This window comes from Oryctolagus cuniculus, chromosome 1 (assembly GCF_964237555.1).
Source record: "Oryctolagus cuniculus chromosome 1, mOryCun1.1, whole genome shotgun sequence".
In the NCBI taxonomy this organism is placed as follows: Eukaryota; Metazoa; Chordata; class Mammalia; order Lagomorpha; family Leporidae; genus Oryctolagus; species Oryctolagus cuniculus.
The window spans coordinates 233,709,823-233,735,906 of NC_091432.1; the positions used below are offsets into that span (position 1 = coordinate 233,709,823).

At 46.6% G+C, this 26,084-nt stretch overlaps 1 protein-coding gene across 9 annotated transcripts in view; it reads left to right on the top strand.

The window, feature by feature from the left end:
• Window positions 1-26,084, top strand: part of NUP214 (nucleoporin 214) — a 108,047-nt gene that overhangs the window by 47,580 nt on the left and 34,383 nt on the right. For all 9 annotated transcript variants that reach the window (XM_008249052.4, XM_008249054.4, XM_008249053.4 and 6 more), the window contains 8 exons: window positions 281-544; window positions 1,344-1,505; window positions 3,891-3,990; window positions 11,198-11,273; window positions 13,465-13,543; window positions 16,223-16,319; window positions 20,676-20,737; window positions 22,955-24,766. In XM_008249052.4, coding sequence (XP_008247274.1) covers window positions 281-544; window positions 1,344-1,505; window positions 3,891-3,990; window positions 11,198-11,273; window positions 13,465-13,543; window positions 16,223-16,319; window positions 20,676-20,737; window positions 22,955-24,766 — 2,652 coding nt within the window. The remainder of the gene's footprint in view (window positions 1-280; window positions 545-1,343; window positions 1,506-3,890; window positions 3,991-11,197; window positions 11,274-13,464; window positions 13,544-16,222; window positions 16,320-20,675; window positions 20,738-22,954; window positions 24,767-26,084) is intronic.

Here is a 26,084-nt window from a genome sequence, read left to right on the forward strand (position 1 = left end):
AGGTGTCTGCTTTTACACCAGCATCAATTTATCACTGTCTCACGTTCTCTTGACAGTCTAGACGTTCTTGTCCTACACAGCTCAGCTTTTAAAACCCCATTTAAGCAGAGACCCGAAGCCATCTTTGTTCACATTCGGCTACAGCTGTTTCCACTTAAAAGAAGTAATAATTAAGTCATTTTTTAAAAATTGGAATATTTCTCTATTGACAGAGAAAATTACATAGCTTTTGGACTTCCTTTGAGTTCTCTAAGTTGTGTTTTGTTTGGGCCTTTTGTAGCCAACCTGTCTCGTTCAGCCTTCCTGTCTCAAAGATACTATGAAGACTTGGATGAGGCCAGCTCAACGTCGTCTGTCTCCCAGTCTCTGGAGAGTGAAGACGCCCGGGCGCCCTGTGAAGACAAGGAGACAGTGGTCCAGGTCCCTCGGCACGCACCTGTGACCCGCACCGCTTCCATCCAGCCCAGTCTCCTGCCCCAGGCGATTCCTTTTGCAAAGTCTCATCTGCCTCACGGTTCTTCACCTGGCACGTTGGCACCTGCAAGTAAGTTGAGTGCGAGACAGGAACCCCTCTGTTTCCCTTGTGAGGTTTCCAGCTAATGAGGAGGCTACACTAGGTTTTTATCATATCGTCAGGAAGGTTGCTAGCAGCCTATTTCTGCCAGTATTCCAGAAATCAGGAGATTGATTCCGAAGGTGTGCATCCCCCTGAAAGCAGTGGGTAAGCCGTTGGGAAAAGGCCTCTTCAAGGTTGTGCACCACACCGGCTCTCGTGTTGAGTCCAGCTCGTGGGATAGCAGGTCTCTTCCAGGAGCAGACAGAGGGCTGCTCGCTGCAGTGTAACCGCCGTCTACGCTCGGACCTCCAGATCCAGGACTGCTCATCATACTGCGTATCCTGCCTCTGAGCTCCTCCGCCCCGGGCCCGTGGTCACTGAAGCAGCCGGCACTGTGTCTGACAGCATCAGTGCCACGTGTCAGGGCCTTGCCTCCTAGTCACTGCTAGCAGAGAACAGACACTTGGGAGGTGAGGTACTGGAGTGAGTAGATTTTATGAGACGTCGGGAAGCAGTTATTGCTGTAAACGCTACAACGATCGGCGTGAGAGCAGATAGGATCCCAGGAAGCGTTCTGGCTCGCAGGAGAGGCGGCCAGGCAGAGTGCTGTGTCGTCTCTGAAAGATGAGCGTGCCAGCCTATCAGTTTCGGCTGCTTTTCTGCATTAATGTGCAACAATTTCAGTTTTAATGTTTTCCTTACAACCTAAGACGGAGCATTTACCATGTTAACTTCTCTATGTTCTTCTCTGGTCCACTCTCTCACTTCATTTTTCTTGTTCCTTCAGTGTCTACATCTGCTAGCAAAATTATTCCTCAAGGGGCTGATAGCACAATGCTTGCCACCAAAACTGTAAAACATGGAGCACCGAGTCCTGCCCACTCCATCTCAGCCCCCCAGGCCGCTGCTGCTGCGGCACTGAGACGGCAGATGGCCAGCCAAGCGCCAGGTAAACGCTGCGGCCCGGTGCCCTGCGGAGGCTCTCTGCGAGGTGTCTGAGTCACAGACCAGGACTCGGGGCGGGGGGGGGGGGGGGCTGCTGGCTGGCTGCTGCCCTGCAAGAGAGAAGACTGACACAGGGGCTCCCCTCCTTGTGGGGAAGCTCCAGGAGTGCACGATGAGGTCTGGAACTTGCCTTTCAGGGGAGGGGCTGGGTCTGCACAGCAGGTGGGTGGGCAGTCAGTGATGTTTCTTAGGAAATTCATAATCCCTGCTGTTGGAGCACGTCTGCTTTAAGCCCTGCAATTAATTTTTGAACTTAGGTGATGCGGTCATGTCAGAGTTGTCTTACACAGCTGAAGGACCCCAGCCATTTGGTGTGCTTGTTCTGGGTTTGAGCAAGATTCAGGGAGCTGAAAGCTACCTGGCCAGCTGTGAGCAGCACCTGGACTCTGACCGTGTGCTTCCTGTTTCTGTAGAACTTCATCTTATTGTAAAGTGTACCTTTGCAGACGAAAATTCTGATGAACTGGTCAGCACTTCAATTTTGTCAGTGGTTTGTAGTTATCCAAAATTTTTGTATTTATATTTAGCAATCTTGGTAGTTTGCCTCAAAGACTAGTTATTGCTAACTATTAATTTTATAAGCCAGTGGTTCTTGACCAGAGACTCTCTGCCACCCCCAAAGAGTTGCCAGTGTTGCTGGCATCTAGTGGGTTGAGGCCGGAAGTGCTGCAAAACAACCCTTAAAGTGCACAAAATACCCGTGCAACAAAAGGTTATCTAGTCCCAAAATGTCAGCATTGCTAGGGTTGAGAAACTCTGATACAAGCCAATATTTCTTTTTTAGCCGAATAGAATTATTTTTCAGTTTTATCACTGCTTTAAACATCTACTGATTTAGATTGTTTATTTGTTTGTTTTAAGATTTCTTTATTTATTTGAAAAAGCTACACAGAGAGAGGGGGAGAGAGAGAGAGGGAGAGGGAGAGGGAGGGAGGGAGGGAGGGAGGGAGGGAGGGAGGGAGAGAAAGAGAGATCTCCCCACTGATTGATTACTCAAATGGCCACACAACCCGGGCTGGGCCATGCCAAAGCCAGGAGCTTCTTCCAGGTCTCCCATGTGGGTAGCAAGGGCTCAAGTACTTGAGTCATCTGCTGCTGCTTTCGCACTCCACTAGCAGGGAGCCGATCGCAAGTGGAGCAGCCAGGACATGAATGGTGCCCACATGGGATGCTGGCATTGCAGGCGGCAGCTTTACCCACATTGCCACAACACTGGCCCTTAGAGAGTTCCTTTTAAAACACTGAAAAGACATGGTGGTTTTATTTAGACAAAAAAGAATTGCTATTAAATAGTGGCAAATCAAAAGATTTTTTTTTTAATTTTGTGCATTTATTATTTATTCGAAAGGCAGAGAGACAAAGAGAGATCTTCCCCCAAGTGACTCCTTTCTCAAATACTCTTATTTTTTTAAAGACAGAGTGATAAGGAGAGGAATGTTCCATCCAGTAGTTCACTTCCCAAATGGCCGGGCCCAAACCAGGAACCTGGGGCTCCAGCCAGGACTCCCACATGGATGGTAGGGGCTCAAGTACCAGGGCCGTGATCTGTTTCCTTCGCAGGCACATTAACAGGGAGCTGGATTGGAAGATGAGGATCTAGGACTCAAATCCTCACTCTGCTATGAATGCTGGTATTGCAGGAAGCAGTTTAGCTCACTTTCCACATCACCACCCCCTCAAATACTCTAACAGCCAGGGCTGAGTTGGACAAAGCCAGGAGCCTGGGACTCAGTCTGGGTCTCTCACGTAGGTGGCAGGAGCCTAAGCATCTGAGCTGTCACTGCTGCCTCCCAGAGTGTGCATGAGCAGGAGGCTGGATCTGGGAGTGGAGCCAGGACTTGACCCAGGCCCTCTAACGTGGGATGCCAGCATCCCAAGTGGCATTTTAACCTCAGAGCCAAATGCCTGCCCGCAAATCAAAAGATTTCCAGGCAAAGTTAAAACCTCTGTTAAGATGCCTAAAATACATACTGAAGAGCAAAAACAAAGTTACTTTTTTAAGGTATCTTTGAGTTTTCTGAAAATACAATTCTTTGTTGTACTCTTTATTTTTTTTTAAAGATTTATTTGTTTATTTAAAAGAGTTACACAGAGAGAGAGGAGAGGCAGAGAGAGAGGTTGGTCTTCTATCCACTGGTTCACTCCCCAGTTGGCCGCAGTGGCGAGAGCTGTGCCAATCCAAAGCCAGGACCAGGAGCTTCTTTTGGGTCTCACGTGGTGCAGGGGCCCAAGGACTTGGATCATGAGCTCATATCTGTGTGTTCATTTAAATGAGGCCACAGTGTCGTATCCTTCACCATAGTTAATGTGACTCTCTCTGTTCCAATAGCTGTTAGTACTTTGACTGAATCAACTTTGAAGACCGTCCCTCAAGTGGTGAATGTGCAGGAACTGAAGAGTAGTCCTGCGGCCCCCTCCACAGCCATGGGGTATGTTACGGGCTTTTCATTGTGTTGAACCAGGGGGCAGATTGCCTGTAGGGAGCAGCGCTGCTGCCGCGTGCCTGAGTGTTTTCCGTTAAAGCCTCAAGTTAGAGAGGGATAGGCAGCTGATCATTATAGTCTATTATTATTATAATCGTCTTTATATGCAGAAGATCAGCTCTGTACAAAGTACAGATTTCAACAGTTTGCACCCACACAGACACACTAAGTATGAAGTACTGCTTGAAGACAGTTTTACTGCTACTTCTCATAGTACAGCTCATTGAGGGCAGAGGTCTACAAGGGGAGCAGGTGCACAGTGACTGCTGTTGTTGATTGAACAGTTGACTCTTGTTTATGAGGTCAGTGATCACCTGAGGCTCCTGTCATGAGCTGCCAAGGCAGTGGAGGAGGAGAGTGTCCTTTTCATCTTGCCGGTAGCGATTGCCGCCCAAGCCTTCAAAGTCCATCACGATATATGCTCACTTTGCTCTTTACCACGTGCAAGTCTACCTGTGATACACAGCAGGCTGTTATGTCAGGGGAATACTTGAAATTGTTTGACTTTTTTTTTTTTTTTTTTTTTTTTGGACCGGCAGAGTTAGAGAAAGAGACAGAAAGGTCTTCCTTCCATTGGTTCACCCCCTAAATGGCCGCTACAGCCGACATACTGCGCCGATCTGAAGCCAGGAGCCAGGTGCTTCTCCAGGTCTCCCATGGGGTGCAGGGCCCAAGCACTTGGGCCATCCTCCACTGCCCTCCCGGGCCACAGCAGAGAGCTGGCCTGGAAGAGGGGCAACCGGGACAGAATCCAGCGCCCCGACCAGGACTAGAACCCGGGGTGCCAGCGCCGCAGGTGGAGAATTAGCCAAGTGAGCTGCGGCACCAGTCAGACTATTAATTCTAAAAACTAGTGATCTAGAGATTGACAGTCTCCCCACGTCCTCTGACCAGGCGTTTCTGTTCTTAGAAATTACGTCTGCTTTTGTCTGAGAAGGTCTCTTAATCTCCGCTCTTGGGAGACCTCCAGCTTCTCTTCCATGCCACACTTGGGAAGAGGTTTTACTGCTGGAGTCCACATGTCCTTATTCTGCCCCTGTATTGAGGATTCCAGGGGCTGACTCCCCTGCAGCACCCTGGCAGTGTGGCTGCCTGCGCTCTGCTCTACTGTCCCCAGCCACCCTCCCCGGTGGCATAGGGCAGATCAGAGAGACACTCTCTCAGTTTGAACGTGGGAATCGGGAGGACCATGTCATTCGAGGAGTTGAGGTCTGGTGCCCGTGCTTGGTCCAGCCCGGATCCTGGGGTTTTCCACACATGCCTGCTTTGCTGCCCCCAGAGCAGATCTCACACTGCACTGCTTCCACTTGTCCAGTGATCCTGCTTCACCGCTCCACTGGTGTTCCCTTTCAGTCCGTTTATCTGAACATTGCCTGTTTCAGTAATTTTTTAAGAAAAGATTTATTTATTTGAAAGGCAGAGTTAGATCTTCTAGCCACTGGTTCACCTCCAAAATGGCTGCAACAGCTGGGACTGGGCCAGGCCAGAGCCAGGAATTGCATTCAGGTCTCCCATGTGGGTGCAGAGGTCCAAGCACTTGGGCCATCTTCTGCTACTTTCCCAAGCACACCAGCAGGGAGCTGGATCAGAAGGGGAGCAGCCAGGACTTGAACCAGCATCCGGATGGGATTGCCAGCGCTGTAGGTGTGGGATTAACCCACTTCACCACAGTGCTGGCCCCTCAGTAATTTTTCAGTTACTCAAGACCATACTAACAGTCAAAAAGTGAGCCCAACCGCTCTCCTATCTTTTGATCTCAGAGCTTTGGTATGCTGTTTAGACAAAGGTGGTATTTGTGGTTGTTGCAAACCTCTCAAGGGAAAGAACTGTGCATCAGAATTTGGGGATGATAGCCAGATTCCTAGTGTAGGGCAGGCAAGAAAAAACGGTTGAGTATTAGAGTATTACACAGGACTGGAAGCTAGCATTTTCTAAAGTGTAATCTGGTGTCTCTGGGATATTTTAGCCTTTGACCGCACGTGTGTGGGCCTCATGGAGACTTGTCTTCACCTTGTCCAGCTGTTTTCTCTCGGAGCAGCCAGCTGATCTTCGACAAAGGCTCTGTTTGGGGAGCAGTCGGAGTGTGCTCTTTCTCTGGCACAACAAGTGAAAAGGAACCTTAAGAAACTTCTCCTGTCCCCAGAGAGTTGGACTCTGGCATGGGTATTTAACTTGGATATTCAGCATGCTGTCTAGTGTGTAGTTTCTTTGTAATAAACTCTTACTGAACACTAGGTAAACTTTGCTGTGAATCAGAAAGTGGTAATCATAATTGCTGCCATCCCCCATAGAGAAAATTGAGAAGGGATTGTGCTCATTGTAAAATGACAGACTTTCAGATTCTTTGAAGCGGTAGTTTCCTAAGTATATTTTAAGTTTTCACTTTTGTATTTAACTTTTTCTGAGTGTCTGTCTGTCTGTCTGTCTATCTATCTATCTGAAAGGCAGAATTACAGAGAGACAGAGAGAGATCTTCCATCTCCTGGTTCATTCCCAAATGGCTTCAGTGGCCAAGGCTGACCCAGGCCACAGGCAGGAGCCAGGGGCTTCATCCAGGTCTCCCACGTGGGTGCAGGGGCCCAAGGACTTGGGTCATCTTCTGCTTCTTTCCCAGGCCACAGCAGGGAGCTGGATGGGAAGTGAAGCAGCTGGGACTTGAAGTGGTGCCCGTGCGGTGGCTTTACCTGCTGCACCAGAACGCTGGCTCCTCTCAGTGGTATCTATAGAAGCAGGATGAGCGTACATGGTCTCTCTCATATTGGTGTATCTCATATTCAGTGGCTTCGTCCATTCATTGTATATAATTTCCATTTATTTTTTCATCTTTATGAAAATTTGGCTTTGGAAAGCAGAATTTGGATACATGCTGCTTTGTAATCTCAGGTAAATCAGGAACCTTAATTGTTTACTTTTTTTCATGTCACTAAAAATTCTTCACGCTTCTTTGGGGTCTTCCACACGGGTTGCGCCCGTGCTCCACTGCTGTCCCAGGCCACAGCAGAGAGCCGGATCAGAAGTGGAGCAAGTTCCAACTTACATTACTGGAGCTGCTTAGCATCTTGACGTTAATGCAGGAACTGTAGCTTGATTTAACAGAATTTTGGATAATGTTTGAGTGATGTTTGGATCTTCAAAAACATGACATTTTCCAATGAGGACAGTAGGTGTCAGTCATACCTCTGTTGACTGATGAAAGGAACTCCCAAGAATGAATCAGTAGTTTTTGTTTTAGATATCTTGTATTTCTTGCTTATTTTTTCTTCTCAATTCCTTTGTTTCTTCAGTTATTCTTAAAAAGTTGTTCTGTCTCTCACTTGTCTCACCTTTCCAGTGTTACAAAAAATGTCATTATTCATTAAATAATTAATTTTAGTGGCTTAGAAATCTTAGACCTCTTTGATATATGAATATATATAAAAAGTTACATGTGATTAAATAAAAGGTATACATATGAATATATATCCATATAAAATATATATAAAACATTATATATGATTAAGGCTTACCACAATAAGACATAACTGATTCTTCTGGTTTGTAAGCCCTTTAAAATATTGAAATAGGTGAAAGAGCAAGTACTTAACCCTCTGTCTCACTGTCTATAGCTCTACCTGTCAAATAAAAAAAAAATATATCTATATATACATATATATATATATATATATATCAGCTAGGTTCTTTCTTAGAGGTTCCTTAAACTTTACTGAATTTTAACAAGGTAAATATTTATCCCATTGGGTTCAACATTGTGGCAAAGCAAGTTAAGCTGCCCTGGAAGCCAGCATCCTATATGGATACTGGTTCAAGTCTCAGCTGTTCTGCTTCCAGCTCCCTGCTCATGTGTCTGGGAAGGCAGGGAACAATGGCCCAATTGTATGGGCCCCTGAATCCACTTAGGAGATTGAGATCAAGCTCCTGGCTTTGGCCTGGCCCAGCCCTTACCACTGTGGCCATTTAGGGATGGGAAATCTCTGTCTCACTCTGTTTCTCCTTCTCTCTCTGTAACTCTGGCTTTTTTTTTTTCTTTCAAAGATTAGTTTTATTTATTTGAAAGACAGAGTTACAGGGAGAGGTAGAGGTAGAGAGAGAGAGAGAGAGGGGTCTTCCATCTGCTGGTCCACTCCCCAATTGGCTGCAATGGCTGGAGCTGTGCTGATCCAAAGCCAGGAGCCAGGCGCTTCTTTGGGGTCTTCCACACAGGTTGGGCCCATGCTCCACTGCTATCCCAGGCCACAGCAGAGAGCTGGATCAGAAGTGGAGCACCTGGGACGTGAACCAGCGCCCCTATGAGATGCGGGCACTGCAGGCGGCGGCTTTACCCTCTATGCCACAGCGCCGGCCCCTACAGTCTTTTTTAATTAAAAACAATTTTTTTTTTTTTTTAAAGACAGACAGATCTTTCATATATCAGTTCACTCCCCAAATGCTCAAAACAGCCCAATCTGGGCCAGTTCAAAGCCAGGAGTTCAAAATTCAATCGAGGTCTCCCACACGGGTAGCAGGGACTTAAATGTTTCAGCCATCAAGTGCTACCTCCAGGGTGTGCATTAGCAGGAAGCTGGAATGAGAAGCAGAGCTGGGACTTGGAGCCCAAGCACCCTGAAGTAGAACATGGGCCCTCCTAGTGGATGTTCACTGTCACACCAGATGCTCGCCTCACTGACGCTTCAGTCTCAACCCAATTCTATGACTGTGTGTAGAGGGTGCGTCCCAGGAACTATGTGCATTTGTCTGCCAAAATGAGCACATAGTCGTAATAAGGTGTCAAAAAAAACAGGAAAAAAAGTAACCCTTCTGTGTGTAAGTTCTTTGTTTGAAACAGGTTTGTTGTGGTATATTCCTTGTTTATCAGACTCCTTATTTTCACCTTCAGTTTACTGTTTTTTTAATCAGAGTGATGTAAGTAATGGAAAGTCAGAATCTAAATGTTCTGGGAGTTTCGTCATGAACCGAAGCTTCCTCACTTGCCTCCATCGCTCGTTTCTGAAGCAGGAGCTCTAGTGTCCCGTGAGGGCAGTGTGACTCGTGGTCGTGTGCAGTGAGTGCACGTCTCTGATGTGCTGGTTGTGTGCCGTTTTCTGGTTGTGGAACTTTGACTTTTGTTTTCAGTTATGGAACAAAGTGTAAAGATGATTTTCTGATAATATCTTTGTGATCCATATTCCTAGAAAGCAGAATAGTCATCTAAAATGTAGTAATTTGAAGTTTGACTTTTCCGTCTCTTGAACATTTTTCCCTATAGATTTCCGTTTCTTGGTTAGTGATCACATGCAACATTTGAGAGTGTAATGTTCTAATCTGCTTGCTCTTGGAGCATAGTAGAGATTTCTTGAATCTGATTTGTCAGTTGACACGTTGGCTGATTGTACTAAACAGCATTTTCTACAAGGAGGTCATGATGTATAAGGCTGTTGAGTCCTGATTTTGGGTGTCAGGAGGTAATAAACATTATCACAGGTAAACAGATTACAATGTAATACATTTTAATTATTAGGTCACAACTAAATTTTGAGTGTAAAATTTTTTCTAAAATATGGGTAAATTGTTTTTATATTTATTTCTAGTTTCTTCTGTTTGTCTTTGAAAAGCATGAAGAAGTTTGGTTTTCCTTGTGATTCTCATGAGCTAAAACCATGTCTCTAAGCAAGTCAGCTCTGCCCGCCCAAGGCCTGGCTCCGTCCCTTGGCGATCTCCCTGGCGCGTTCTGTTCTTCCCTGGAGCCTGAGCATGAGTGGAGAGGGAGGGGTGTGCCTGTGTGCCTGTCCTGTGGACTATCCGGGCAGCAGGGAGAGTTCTCCAGAGGGGCACATGCGTGCAGCTGCTTCCTGCTTCCGCAGGAGCGTTATATAGGAAGTGTTGTGTAGTTGAGAATAACTCTGTTGTCTTCTTCTCCGTCAGTCTATTAGAAACTGTGTGGGAAGGGTCCTGTGTTATTCAACAGAGAATTGGAATGTGTTTGTAGGGATTGTTAAGTCGATCATGTTCTTCTATGAGATGTGGCCTATCTTTGTTCTTCCTCTTAAAAGTTAATATTTTGGTGGAAAAATATTACTTCTCCCCAAATCTAGATAGAGATCTAAAAAATAAAACTGGATTGTTTTTAAAGGTTTATAAACTTGAAAGGCAGAGATAGAGAGAGAGATATCTTTCATTTCCTCAAATAGCCTCAGCGGTCAGAGATGGGCTGATCAAGAACCAGGAGCCTCCTCTGCATCCTCTGTGTGGGTGCCCGGGCCCACGCAGTTGGGCCATCCTCCGCTGCCTTTCCAGGCACATTAGCAGGGAGCTGGACTGGAAGTGGAGCAGCCGGGACTTGAACTGGCTCCACACCTATTATCTTACGTGATTGCTGTGCATCAGCGTAACTTTAGGCTGAGGGTAGATAAAGTGATTGAAAAACTGCCCCCAGGAACAAGAAATTTTTGTCTGTGAATGTATTGTTGCATTATGATGATGAGGTTGTGTATTACGTCAGCAGGTGATGTGATTTCTCCCCACCTCCACCGCCCCACATTAACACTAGTTAATTACTGACACAGCTGCTCGCTGCGTACAGTGCTCACAGTTGACAGAAGATGGTGAGAACTCTTCCTGCATGTGGGCTGTGCTTTTCATACTGGGCCAGGCGGAGGCTGGAGGCAGAGCAGGGCCTGTGCCTCCTCTCTGTGATGCTGGTGAGCTTGTGCCCTTGGATAGGTCCTCGAGAAGTTGAGACCTCTTTGGGTAGCACCTGTGAGGTGTCTGTGACAGCAGATCAAATGTATCCATCGGTCCTGGTGAACCTTTTTTCAGGCTTAGAAAAGAGAATCAAGAATTCTTCAAATGGTGTAGAATAAGGAGGAAAGTTGAGGGGAGGGAGGGGTTATTTCCAGGTAAGAAAAAAAGCTTTGTTTTGAATAACTACAGTCTTTTCTGTTAGGATTGCTGAGAGAACGTAAGTTTTGGGATCACTGCTTTGACTTTAGTGCCAAAAATCCAACTACATTTGAAAATCTATTCTTAAATCAAGAAACATCAAATGAATTTAGTTGGTCCCAGACACCTGTATTCTACCCAGAAATTGATATCATTTATTTGGCAGAACACAGGCTCAAGGATGGATGTGATTCCACCCTTCATACCTTTCTCTGAGTGTGTGCTTTGTGTTTTTCAGTTCTTCAGTGCCATACTCTCCAGCCAAAGCACCTCACCCAGTCCTAACCCCAGTGGCTTCCAGCCAAGCCAAGCAGGTAACTTACTTACCAATTTAAGTGTTGACTTCGTTTAAATGAACCATGATTTATGCTGGCTTTGAGGCTTTTTGCATTGTTGTTAACTCAGGACTTGATGCTGTCTTCCTGGGTCCTTTGACATTGTGCATCTAGTGATCTTGAGTGACAATTCTAATCCTGTAGATTTGTGTGAGCATTTGGCTTGTGTTTTACTTTGTTTTCACGTGATCTCAGTTAACCCTTAACAGCAGCCATGCGCAGGAGGCAGGATGTCTTGCTGACAGGAGCCCAAGCTCACGTGACTAATGCAAGCTTGCGCAATAAGTAAACGCTGGAACTGGACGTGGGACTCAAAGCTTCTGACTTATTTCTGTTCTCTGCAGTTCTCACTACAGTGTTCAGCATTTGGGGAGTAGGTTATCTTGTTTTCTCTTAAAATCCCTGTTTTTCAGAGTGTACATTTTCAGTGATGTTATGTCTAGCTTCAGGTTCTTGCCTGGTAAACATTGTCTCTTAAAAATAGGTTAAACAACCCAGAAGAAATGATAGGATATGGCTAGAAGGTAGATGAAGCTATTTCTGAAACTTCCTAAGAAATCCTGGTTTTCTTGCTGTTCTTCTTCTTCTTCTTTTTTTTTTTTTTTTTTTTTTTTTTTTTGAGGATTTATTTGTTTATTTGAAAGGCAGAGCCACAGAGAGGCAGAAGCAGGAGAAAGAGGTCTTCCATCCACTGGTTCACTCTCCAGATGGCCGCAATGGCTGGAGCTGGGCCAATGCGGAGCCAGGAGCGTCTTCCAGATCCCCCATGTTGGTATAGAGGCCCGGGGACTTGGGCCATCTTCTACTGCTTCCGCTGCTTTCCCAGGCCATAGCAGAGAGCCAAATCAGAAGTGGAGCAGTGGGACTTGAATCGGCACCCGTGTGGGATGCTGGCACTACAGCCGGCGGCTTTACCCGCTACACCACAGCACCGGCCCCTTTCCTGTTGCTCTCACATCTCTCTGTGATGGGTAACTTCAGTTCGTGTTTATGATCAGCATTTGAGCCTGAACTTCAAAATTTGGCTCTTTTGAGTTCCCAACATCCTTAATTACTTAACTTTAGCTACTTAACATTTTAAAAGAAATTTTAATTTATTTTCACTTTTACTTTTTCAAAGATATATTTATTTATTTGAAAGGCGAGTTAGAGAGAGGGAGAGGCAGAATCAGAGCAAGAAGTCTTCTATCTGCTGGTTCACTCCCCAAATGGCTATAACAGATGGAGCTGGGCCGATCCAAAGCCAGGAGCCAGGAGCTTCTTCCAGGTCTCCCATCTGATACAGAGGCCCCAGCACTTGGGCCATCTTCCACTGCTTTCCCAGGCACATTAGCAGGGAGCTGGGTCAGAAGCAGAGCATCCGAGACTTGAACCAGCATCCATGTGGGATGCCAGCATCGCAGATACTTCTTAACCTGCTACGCCACAGCACTGGCCCCTTATTTTCACTTTTATTTGAAAGAGCAATCAGTCTTTCATCTGCTGGTTCACTCCCCAAATGCCCACAGCAGCCAGGACTGGCCAGGCCAAAGTCAGGAGCTGGGAACTCCATTTGGATCTCCCATGTGGGTGCCAGGGATCCAAGTACTTGAGCCATCTTCTGCTGTGTCACAAAGTGTGCATTAGCAGGAAGCTGGATCGGAAGTGGACTTGAACCAAGCGTTCTGATATGGAATGCCGGTTATTCCAAGCAGCAGCTTAACTGCTGCGCCAGTCGCCCACCCCACCATTTAGTTGACTGTTCTTGGTTTTCATGTTCACGTGGAAGATTTGTGATTAGGCATAAATCATGACACACTAGTTAAAGAGCATTGATTGGAGATAGGGAATTTGAGCAGTTTTACATTTTAACCTCCTTGTAAAGTCATTGGGAACTAGAACCATTTCATTCATTTAATCATTATTTATTCATCTACCAAATATCAAGTGCCTTTTATGTGACAGGCATTCTTGGAGCCTTCTTGGAGCTTGCACAATATTTCTGTTTCTGTTCTCTAATATGTTTTTACACATGGTTGACTTAAATTGAAACTTTCTCCTTTTTGCCAATTAAAGTAAATAGAAATACTTATGCTTGCTTATTTTATTATGTTTTTAATTTACATTTTGCATTTTCCTTTATTCCATGGATGGTTAGCTTTAACGTAAATTTACTTGTGTTCTATTATAGGGGTCTCTAATAAATTCCCTAAAGGCATCTGGGCCTACGCCAGCATCTGTTCAGTTGTCTTCTGGGGATAAAGCTTCAGGTCAGTTTGCATTTTTGCTTTAATGAAAATAAAGGTAAAAGAAGTACATAAAACAGTTCTGTATTCTGAATCACAGAAAATCAAGTATAACAACTCTTTTGAAAGACCTTCACTTATGAAGAATTTCTAGGAAATTGGTCCTTCAAGAGCTTTCTATTCTACAAAAATGAGTAGTAGTTCACAATAACAATTCAAAAGCCAGTAAAATATGGAAAGTACAACAAATTTGTTAAAGTAGATCTCATAGATAAATCAATATTATAAGATTATTATGGCTTCAAATGCCTCCCCAACACTTACTAAAGCATAATTGTTTAATTTTTTACAGTAACCATAAGTGTTTTGGCTAGGGTCCGCGTTGTCCAAGCCAAGATGAAGTAGGGACTGCTTTTATTTATTTGAAAGCCACAGAGACAGAGCAAGACTGATAGAGATCTCCAGTCTGCTGCTGATTTACTCCCCAGATACCCAGCTTTTGGGCAGGCCGAAGCCAAGAGCTGAGATTCCCGTGTGGGTGGCAGGACACCCCTCATCTGCTACCTTCCAGGAAGCTGGAATCAAATGGAGCCAGGACTCAAACCAGACACTCAGATATGGGCTGTGGGTGTCTCAAGCAACTGAACTGTTGCACAAAACCTCTGTCCCAGAATGCTTTCATTTTTGACGTAATTTTCACATGGGTCTTTCTCAGTATCTCCCTTTTGTCGGCTCCATGTGTGTAGCCCACCTCATTTGGCTTGTATGACTTCCTGTTCCAGGGGTCTTATGCTGACTGCATGCAGTCTTATATTTTGAACACACTCTGGACTTGTTTTGTTTTGATTCATGCTTTCAAGTGAGTCTTCAAGTGAAGTGCATAACAGACTGAACTTCACACATAAACAGCCCACATTCCATAATCTCTACTCAGTCATACAATCATTCTGTGAATTCCAAAGCTTTCTGATTGGATATTGGGTTTATCTTCGTAAAAATGTTCCCTACATTCGGAAGAAAACCATTATCATGTAAGCCAAAGTTGCATTCTAGAATTTGGGTTAATGTGGAACTGCCGTTGGTGTGCTGTGTGCCTCTTCTCAGAGGAGGAGACAGTTTAGCGGCCTTCTGGGGTCGCAGCTACATGTAAAAAGAAAATTCAGTGGAATCACAAAAGACTTCTGAATCAGTTAAGATTTGGATTAAGAAATGTCATTCTATTTCTGGCTAATATCTTTAAAACACTTTTGAAAGATGATTTAACTTCTTTCAAAGACTTTACTGGGAAGCTTTTTGTCACTGTTAAGATTACAAATCAAGGAAACCTAAGGACCTGGGCTGCATGCATGTCTTGGGCAAGTAAAAGGACTTGAGATTGATGGTGCGGTGGTGGCTGTGAAACACACTGCCCTTGCTGGGCGTTTACTTACGTTTCTACTCGCTGGATCAACAAGGTTTAAAATAGAACTTTCCTTTTGGTAGGAAAACCTTTCTGAAAAATACTGTTTGTTTGCGAGAAATATATTTAAAAAAATATTTCTAACACCTCCGTAGAATAGTTCTCTTACTAGTTAATAATGGGAATACTTTCATTCAATTACTTGCCCACAAAAAGATCTATGAGATAGATATATATAGGAAGTGAAAATTGCCCGGTATATTTCATGTTCCAAAGGTAACCTAACTTTCTGTATATCTGTTAAAGTTACTTTGTGAACAAAAACGGGTCTATCCTGTATATGCAGCTTTTGCAGCTTCCTTCCCCGCCCACTCAGGAAAGATGTCCTGTTCATCATCTCGGGCCTGCTGTAGATCTCCCTCACTCACTTTGTGGCAACCTAGGACGTTGCCGGTTGAACTTCACCAGTGCTATGCTGACACCGACTGTTGCGGAGTCCTCTAGGTTCCAGGCAAGGCCGCACCGCGTGTCTGCCTGCGGCTCTGCGCCAATGGCATTACCCCTTATCGTGAAAGAGAAGTTGTCTTTTCCTTATTGTTGATTGGTTTGGTTTGATTTGTACTTTCTAAATTTAGTTTTCCTATTCCTCCCCCCTCTTCTAAAGTAGAACAGTAGAGAAAATTTAACCCCAAACTGTTCATGAGAATTTAGAGAAAATTGAACATGAGAAAAGTAATGAATCTCACCTTTAATGTTGTGCACTTCTCAGTATTACAGCAATTATGTGATTTAAATAAAAGTATCGTGTTAAATTAAAAAAAAAATCTATGGAAAACATAGAAATGTATAGGAAAGTAAATAGTGAGCCTTGAAGTCACTACTCAGATAGTTGGGCTTTTTCTCTACAGCATAAATTTCAATTGCAAAGGTACGTTATATACAGTTTATTGTATTTTTTTTAATTTTAATTTTTGCTTAGCTTTATTATAAGCATTTCCTCATACCATTATAACCTAGAAGAATATATTTTTAGAACTTTAAGCGTTTAAACTACACTAGGATTATTTTGGTATCTTTTCTGGGAAGGAGAATATGTCATAGGATGTTGGCAGAACCAAAGAGCAGGTTCAATGGCAGTAACCCCAAGTTAGCCAACATGCTTGCTCCCTGGGTGCCTAACGTGGCACAAAATGTACTTGATGAGAGCAGCTGTGAAAAGCGGCACATGGTTCAAGCTGTTGAGAATTGCAACGTGGATTAATGTTTTTATTGACTTTTTGTTATGTTCTTATTTTTTTCCATAGTTTCAGGGCCAGGGACAGCCAAGACAGAAACAACTGTGACTTCGACCCCCTCTGCTGTTGGGCAGTTCAGCAAGTCTTTCTCATTTTCTGCATCAGGGTCAGTAGTGTACTTAAATTTTATTGCAAGTCACTGGTTTCCTTACAGGTAGCTTTCTCAAATCTTAGAATCAATTGGTATATTGGTGTGCTTACTTAAAGTGCGTGAACCCCAAATCCAAGTCATTGCAAGTGTTACAGCTGATGATAATGGCAGTAACAGCATTCTGATATGAATACTTATTTCGCTATTCATGTTTATACATACATTATTACCTATTTGTTTTGCTTTTCAGCCTAGGCCCTATTTTCTTTGGGTGGGAGTCTGTTAAGTTGTGTTTTTTTTTTTTTTTTTTTTTTTTTGAAGATGTATTTATTTATTTGAAGGTCAGAATTACACACAGAGGGAAGGAGAGGCAGAGAGAGAGAGAAAGAGAGTGGTTTTCCATCTGCTGGTTCACTCCCCAGATAGCTGCGATGGCCAGAGCTGGGCCCATCCAAAGCCAGGAGCCAGGAGATTCTTCTGGATCTCCCACACGGGTGCAGGGCTTCCACTGCTTTCCCAGGCCATAGCAGAGAGCAGAATTGGAAGTGAAGCAACGGAACTCAAACCGGCACCCATGTGGGATGCCAGCATTGCAGGCAGTGGCTTTACCCACTACGCCACAGCACCAGCCCCTCTGTTAAGTTTTATAATTCATCTAGTTTGTCACACAGCAAGGTATTTTCATTTGGACATCATTTCATGGGTAGATGTAACACACTGGCTTCATTTCATTGAAAATTCAATAGACTAAACTTAGAAAATATAATGAAAGAAAGTAGCTATTTGAAATTTGGGATATAGAGATCTGAGAGAATCTGTTTCTATTTCATTTTTTTAAAATAACAGTGGCTGGGGCCGGAACCGTGGTGTAGCAGGTAAAGCTGCCGCCTACAACACCAGCTTCCCGTATGGGCACCAGTTCAAGTCCTAGCTGCTCCACTTCCAATCCAGCTCTGTGCTAATGGCCTGGGAAAGCAACAGAAGATAGCCCAAGTACTTGGGCCCCTGCACTTACGTGGGAGACCCTGAAGAAGCTCCCGGCTGCTGGCTTCTGCCTGGGCCAGCCCTGGCCATTTTGGCCATTTGAAGAGTGACCCAGCAGATGGAAGAACTCTCTCTGTCTCTCCCTCTCTTTCTATAACTGCTCTTCAAATAAATAAATAAATTTTTTTTAATGATGGCTGCACTTAAAAAGTTGAGGTTTTGTTTTTGTTTTTGTTTGTTTTTTTGACAGGCAGAGTTAGACAGTGAGAGAAAGAGAGAGACAGAGAAAGGTCTTCCTTTTTTCCATTGGCTCACCCCCCCAAGTGGCCACTGTGGCCGGCGCGCTGTGCCGATCCAAAGCCAGGAGCCATATGCTTCCTCCTGGTCTCCCATGCGGGTGCAGGGCCCAAGGACCTGGGCCATCCTCCACTGCCTTCCCGGGCCACAGCAGAGAGCTGGACTGGAAGAGGAGCAACTGGGTGGGACTAGAACCCGGGGTGCCGGTGCCGCAGGCGGAGGATTAGCCTAGTGAGCCGCGGCGCCAGCCTATTTTTGTTTTTAAAGATTCATTTTATTTATTTGAAAGACAGAGTTACAGAGAGAGGTAGAGACAGAGAGAGAGGTCTTCCATCCGCTGGTTCATTCCCCAGATGGTCACAACGGCTGGAGCCGCGCCGATCCGAAGCCAGGAGCCAGGAGCTTCCTCTGGGTCTCCCACACGGGTGCAGGGGCCCTAGGACTTGGGCCATCTTCTACTGTTATCCCAGACCATAGCAGAGAGCTGGATTGGAAGAGGAGCAGCCAGGACTAGAACCGGCGCCCATATGGGATATTGGAGCTTCAGGCCAAGACATTAACCTGCTGCGCCACAGCACTGGCCCCAAGTTGAGTCATTTTTAAAAATGAAAGCATCTTCTAAGCTTCAGTCCACAGTGAAACTGCACTAACAGAGGAAATGCGGGCCTGGTCTCTGAAACCTGTGGGAGCTGCTCAAGTGCTCCCTTCCCTGCAGTGATGCAGTCAGACCATGTAGGTGCGATTCAGACCGTTAGAAGGGGCAGTGTTGCAGCGCTGCGTAGGGTTCCCGTGTCTCACATCAGCGTGCCTGCGTTTGGTGCCTGGCTCCAGCTCCTGGCTCCCGTTTGCTGCTGCCCCAGTCCCTAGGAGACAGTGGTGAGAGCTGCAGGGACTGGACTCCTACCCCGACGTGGGAGCCGAGATGGCGTTCCTTGCTCCTTGTACCTTCAGGCCCTTAAGCTCTTGGTGCATTAGCTCCAGTTTCTTTTCCCTGTTAATCCTTTTTCAGAAAGATTTATTTAATGTTTATTTGTAAGGCAAAGTTAGAGAAGGAGAGACAGATCTTCCATCCACTGGTTCACTCTCCAAATGACCAAAGTCAGGAGTTTCTTCTGGGTCTCCCGCATGGGCACAGGGCCCCAAGCACTTGGGCCGTGCTCTGCTGCTTTCCCAGGCACATTAGCAAGGAGCTGGATTGGACGTGGAGCAGCCAGGACTTGAACTGGCACCATGTGGGATGCCAGCACTGCAGATGGTGGCTTAACCTGCTGCACCACAATGCTGGCTCCTGTCGATACATTTCTTAAGGGTCCTTCCCACTTAGATATTGGGAGAAAAGAGGGTGTTAGTCTAGACTTCAAGGGAGGAAGTCGTGTGTATTGTAAATCATATTGATTTCTATGTCCCAAGGGAATTTGGAGCAAATTTTGAAGAGTAGTTCAGTGAGAGGAGTCATTGCGTCCTTCGCAGGTGCTAGTCACTCTCCGTCTCAGTGAAATGATGCTTCGATTCCTACTTTTAAAATGCCCTGGAGATGTTCGTGTCATTGAGCCAATGGTTTCTTCTATTGGACACAGTTTCTTCATGAAGGTTGAGGCCTTCCAACCAGAACAGGGCTTGGATTTTTTTTTTATGATTTATTTATTTATTTGAAAGGCAGATTTAGAGTTCTTCCATCCACTGCTTCACTCCCAAATGGCTGTAGCTGGGCCAGGTTGAAGCCAGGAGCTTCTTCCGGGTCTCACATGTGGGTACAGGGATTCAAGGACTTGGGCCATCTTCCTACCTTCCCAGGCCATTAGCAGGGAGCTGGATCAGAAGTGGAGCTGCCAGGACACAAACCAGCACCCATATAGGATGCCAGCATTGCAGGTGGTGGCTTAACCCTCCATTCCCAATGCCAGCCTGTTTTTTGTTTGTTTGTTTTTTAATATGGTAAAATATTTGGCACGTCTTCTTTATGGTCTTTGTACTTACAAAGAATGATGGATAAAAATGATGAATAAAAAACATTCTAAGGCTGGCGCCACGGCTCAATAGGCTAATCCTCTGCCTAGCGGCGCCAGCACACCGGATTCTAGTCCTGGTCAGGGTGCCGGATTCTGTCCCGGTTGCCCCTCTTCCAGGCCAGCTTTCTGCTATGGCCCGGGAGTGCAGTGGAGGATGGCCCAAGTGCTTGGGCCCTGCACCCCATGGGAGACCAGGATAAACACCTGGCTCCTGCCTTCGGATCAGCGCGGTGCACTGGCCGCAGCGCACCAGCCGAGATGGCCATTAGAGGGTGAACCAACGGCAAAAGGAAGACCTTTCTCTCTGTCTGTCTGTCTCTCGTTGTCTACTCTGCCTGTGGGGGGAAAAAAAAATCTAGATCCTTATACTATTTACTGTATTTGATATGGCTTGGACCCTTATATTTTAAAATCTATTTAGTTTTAAGTTTACTATTTCAGGTTTTATCACAGTGAATATTCTAATTTATACTTGTGCTGAATTTTTGGCTTTGGCTTTGGCATCTTTACTTACCATGTAAAGAAAATGAACAAGAGCAGAGAAGAGATGGTAAAAGGAATCAGAAAGTTTTTGAAACAAGTTAGCCTGGACCCCAGAGTTTGTCAGGTGGCGGAGACAGTGGTTCTGTCATTGCGTTTTCTCTCCTGACGTCCTCCTTGGTTTCCGGGAAGGTTGTAAAATGGCCCCTGATCCAGCTACTTCCACCTTGTCAGATTTTGCCTCCCCTCCTGCACTAGGCAGGCCATCCCCTCCAACCACAATCGCACATGCGCATTCCTCATGTGTTTGTACCACTGCTATTCTGCTTCGCTTGCAGTGAGTCCCCACCCACACCTCGCCGTGGAAAGCCCAGCTGCCCTGCCAACGCCTTCTCGGCTGCTGCCCTTTCACCCACAGATTGCTTGTCCCGGTTTAGAGATCTCGGAGTAGCTCACTGCCTTGGAAAGAACATGCCTGTCCTGTGTTCTTGTTCATCTTTACTGCAGACTCCTCAAGGACAGGCTGTATGACTGAGTTATAAAATGCAATATTGTGCCTTAGGCTCGTTCATTTTTAACTTCTCTTTTCTTCACTCGCTAGGACTGGCTTTAATTTCGGGATAATTCCACCAGCACCATCCTCTAATTTTACTGCTGCACAAGGTACAGTCTCCATGTTGCACAGCTTTACCTTCACGACTCCCCTGAACAAAGGCAGGTGGTTTGCGTGTCAGTCCATGAACATTGCACCTGCTCCGTGTCTTGCTTACGGTGTCTGCAGTAAGTCCCGTGTGGATGCTGTGTGTTTCAGGTAGATTCAGCTGAAGAAACTGGCGTGCGGGATTTCTGCGTATTCTAGTCATTGACAGTAAAGACAGGATTTCTTCTGTGGCGTCAAAGCTGTTGAATATTAACCGAAAAAGCAACTAAATCAATTAAGTGCCTTCTGGTTCTCCATTGAGTGATTAAGTTTACTTTTATTCTGTTTTGGAGAGAGAGCTTTATTAGAGAAGTGATATGTTCTTAGGAAAATATGGAAATATGAAAAGGCATGATACCCCTCAGCAATAGCTGTTGCAGGTTTTTAAATTTCCTTCTGAGGGTTTCATTTTCTTTTTCATCCCCTCATGTAGCACAGTCTCTTCTGTGAATTTTCCTCTATTGAAAATAATGCATAAGTATTTCTGATCATTCAAAATTTTATCTTAAAGATATGCTTTGATTTGTTTAATCATTTACCTGTTGGACATTTAGGTTTTTTCCAACTTTTCCTCTTATAAATAATATAGGGACCACCTTTCTCTTATTCACTCAACAAATAGGTGTTGAGTCTCTGTGTATGCACAGATGATGGAGTTTACATTGTGGAAAGGGATCTTCTGACATCCAGAGAGAGACTGGGGCCTGCAAACATGGCAGACTTCTGACCCGGGCTGGGTGTGCCACTGAGAGTTGCTGATTTCATTCCTTTCTGTCCAGACCAGAAATTCCTAATATTGTTTTTTTTTTTAGCTTTTGCCCACTTAGAGGTGGCAGAACACCTTCAAGGCCCACATTTTCCCCAGACTCACTTTTTAGAGGTAAAACAACGCAGTGATAGAAAAATAAATGCAGAAGAACAAAGTAATTCTCATAAATCATAAGGAAAGTGAAATGAAATTAAACACAATATTAATCTGTATAAGCTTTTTTTTTTTTTTTTGGACAGGCAGAGTGGACAGTGAGAGAGAGACAGACAGACAGACAGAGAGAAAGGTCTTCCTTTTGCTGTTGGTTCACCACCCAGTGGCCGCCGTGGCTGGCGCACCGCGCTGATCCGAAGCCAGGAGCCAGGTGCTTCTCCTGGTTTCCCATGCGGGTGCAGGGCCCAAGGCCTTGGGCCGTCCTCCACTGCGCTCCTGGGCCACAGCAGAGAGCTGGCCTGGAAGAGGGGCAACTGGGACAGAATCCAGTACTCCAACCGGGACTAGAACCCAGTGTGCCAGTGCCGCAGGCGGAGGATTAGCCTATTTTGCCGCGGCGCCAGCCTGTATAAGCATTTTAATTAATAAGAGCATGGATAACAATCCAAAACCATGAACAGTCCAACACCAGAGAAGCAAGGTTTCTTTCTGGAAGTTATAGATAGCAGAGGCTTTGCAGTGCCCCTGAGAGTTTGTGATAGCCAGGCTTCTTAGAACAATGTGGAGTTGGAAACCTCAGTAGACACTTGCAGTAGGTTAATTTTAGTTGGTAAATAGCAAGTTTTAGTTACTGTTATTACGGACCACTTATGGCTTGACAGCTGTGTGAGATAAGGTCCTGTTTTCTCAATTTCTCAGAAGGGAGGAAATGGAGGTGCAGAGCAGTAACCTTCGCAGAGCGCATTGCCGGCAGGTGGCGAGCTCCCGGCTCCAGGGCCCTCGTCCTCACCACTGGGTCGTGCAACCTCTGTCGAAGAGGCTGCTTAGTAGAACATCGATAAATAGCCCCTAGCTGTTGCCTGTGGGTTGACACTTTCTTCCTTGAAGAACCATTTTGAATGAAACTCTGGCGTATCAGGAGGTCCATGGGGCAGCACTGTGCCAAGGGTATTACTGAGGAAAGCACAGTCAGGAAAATAGGGAGAGTGGCCTCTTCGTTTCCCTTTCGTGGTAACTTGTTAATTCCGCGCATGCTCCACCGTCGTAGCTGCTGTGATTGAACGTTCTTAACGAGGAATGCCAGTCCTTTTCCCCTCGGGAATAGGAGCCAAGGGGGCTTTGGAGAATCCTTCATTCTGCCCCCCGAGGAAAACTCTAGAGCAGGCTGTCCCTCAAAGAGCGGAGCTGACAGTAGTAGGAATGTGAGAGGTCCCGTTTTGCTAACTCAGCCTCTCTCCTGATGTCTCTGTCTTGCTAGGGGCCACTCCTCCCACTAGAGAGTCAAGCCAGCTGGACACTTTCTCGTTCGGCGGTGGAGGCAAAGCTTTCTACGAGGCCATTCCTGAAAGTTCTTCCCCAGGAGTCACACCAGCATCAAGCAGCGCCGGAGCCGCCGTTTCCGCTGCCGGAGAGTCTGCCCCGCCCAGCAGCAGACCTGTGGCGCCTTCTGGAATTGTTCTCTCTGCCACCTCTAGCAAGCTGGAGACTCCACCTGCCAAGCTGGGAGAGTTTCTGTTTCCGAATTCGTTGGCTGGAGAGACTCTTGGAAGTTTCTCAGGACTGCGGGTTGGCCAGGCAGATGATGCTGCAAAGCCGACCAGTAAGGCTTTGTCCACGAGCCTGGCCAGCAGCCAGCCAGCCAAGACTCCAAGCATGCCCTCGGGGTTTACGTTCAGCAGCCCCTCGGTGTTAGGCAAGCATGCAGAGCCCCCTGTGACGTCCTCCGTGACGGCCACCACAGCAGCGCCTCCAGCAGCCACCAGCCCGAGCACCGGCAGTTCCTCGTCTGGCGTGTTTGGCAGTCTGCCACTCCCCAGTTCAGGACCCTCTGGGGGCATCAGTTTCGGAGGGACCTCTGTTAGTGGTGGCAAGACCAGTTTTTCGTTTGGAAGCCCACAGACTAGTAATACTGTGCCCCCGTCTGCCCCCACCTCCGCTTCGACCGCCTCTTCCCTTCCAGCGTCGTTCCCCACGCTGACATTCAGTAGTCTCCTGAGTTCCGCAGCCGCACCCTCCCTGCCCGTGTCCTCTGGTAGAGGCGCAGAGGAAGCCGCGTCGTCAGCCTTGCCTGAGAAGCCGGGCCACAGCGAGGGCTCCGTGTCCACAGCCTCCCTTCTAGGGCAGCAGTCAGCCCAGCCTCCTCAGGCGCCTCTGCAGACTTCCGACTCCGGGAACAAGGAGCCTGTTCTTGCGCAGCCTGTGGTCAGCAGCCCCTGCTCTAGTCCCAGCCTCGTGGCCCCTTCTGCAGAGGCCGTTCCAGCAGTCACGGGGGCCCCCGAAGTCAAGACAGAGGCAGGACCTCCTACTTTGACCTTCTCGGTTCCGGAGCCGACTGCTGTCGCAGCTGCGACAGTCCCAAGTGCAGGCCCTGTGGCCATTGAAGCATCAAGTGCCCCCTCGGCCTCCAGCACTGTGTCCAGTGGTGCTCCAGGCCCAGCTGCGGAGACAGCAGTGTTTGGGACTGTCACTTCTGGCTCCTCAGTCTTTACACAGCCACCCGCCGCCAGTTCTAGCTCAGCTTTCAGCCAGCTTACCAGCAACACAGCCACTGCCCCCTCCGCAGCTCCCGTGTTTGGGCAGGTGGCAGCCAGCACAGCACCAGGCCTGTTTGGGCAGCAGACAAGCAGTGTAGCCAGCACGGCAACTGCTACGTCCCCAGTCAGCAGTGCAGGGTTTGGTAGCCCAGCTTTCGGGGCCTCAGCCACAGGCGTCTTTGGACAGTCAGCGTTTGGGCAGGCCCCGGCCTTCGGGCAGTCAACCAGCACTCCTGCTAGCACCTTTTCCTTCAGTCAGCCTGGGTTCAGTTCTGTGCCTGCCTTTGGCCAGTCTGTGTCCGCAGCCCCCACGTCCACCAGCGGCAGTGTCTTTGGTGCCGCCTCGAGTGCCAGTAGCTCCAGTTCCTTTTCGTTTGGGCAGTCTTCTGCCAGCACAGGAGGGGGACTGTTTGGACAGAGCAACCCGCCTGCTTTTGGGCAGAGTCCTGGCTTTGGGCAGGGGGGCTCTGTGTTTGGTAGCACCTCAGCCTCCACCACAGCGGCACCCTCAGGGTTTAGCTTTTGTCAAGCTTCAGGTAAGAACTTGCCTAAGATTTTTATACCTTGTCCCTTTGCATGGTATTGAATGCTTGTAACAAACTTGTATTACCTTTGTAATTAAAAGAAAAAAAAGGGAAAGTAAAAGAAGGGTGATCTGTAGGATCAAGAAGGCTTGGGGCGACTGTGGTTTCAGGATGTATTTGGCCGGATTGGCTTGGTCTGCCTCTGGAGCCTGCGTTTTGATTCTCGGCAGCTTCTCTACTCGATGCCGCCACAGTGCCAGTTCCATGGGCCGGGGGCTGGGGGAGCAAGTATTTTTAGTTTAAGGTCATGGTGAGTAATTTAATGACTCATAAATATGAAATTTTTAATTTGGAAGGTAGGTGCTTGTGAGGTCATTGTGTCCAGAGCTGTGAGGCCTCGAGGAGACGGATCTGAAGTCTGATAGTGCCAAGAGTAGAACCAGGGAGTTCAGGTCTCCGCCCCTGGGGCGCCGCCCTGCCAGTAGTTTGTGTCCTCTGACACCATCCCGCGGAAGGGGTGGGCACTGACATTTCAGGAGTCAGGCTCGTTTGTGTTTTCAATGTTACAATTTTTCTAGAAATTCCTAAATTTTACTATTTTTGTACGAAAGTTAATCCATCACTATTATGTATTCAATTTTAGCAGCTAATCTAACCTTTACAAAGTTTTTAATAAGCAGTTGGAAACTCAGTGTTGCTTTCTGATAGTTATCTTATAAAAGGCAGTCTTCAGCAGTTAGGTTCTAGAAGAAAAACAAGGAAGTGGTTTCTTGGTAGGCAGCATTGCCTGTAACTGCTAATTTATTTCTTTGATAACTTTTGAAAATGGCTAATAATTTTTTAAAGATTTATTTATTTATTTGAAAAAGTTAAACAGAGAGAGGAGAGGCAGAGAGAGGTCTTCCATCCGCTGGTTCACTCCCCAGATGGCCGCAACGGCCGGAGCTGCGCCAATCCAAAGCCAGGAGCCAGGAGCTTCCTCTGGGTCTCCCACGTGTGTGCAGGGGCCCAGGGAGTTGGTCCATCTTCTACTGCTATCCCAGGCCATAGCAGAGAGCTGCATTGGTAGTGGAGCAGCTGAGACTCAAACTGGCGCCCATATGGGGTGCCGGTGCTTCAGGCCAGGGCGTTAACCCGCTGCGCCACAGCGCCTGCCCCATGGCTAATAATTTATTAGAAAGGAATGTTTTCTTTCTTTCCATCAACAAATAATTGAGCCCCTACTGACTTAGCTATCAGGACATGGTAGTGAAAGACAGTTTCGAGATCAGGCTGATGTCTTGGGCAGAGGCCTTTGGCCAGTTTGAATGATAGGACATGTGATGACTTG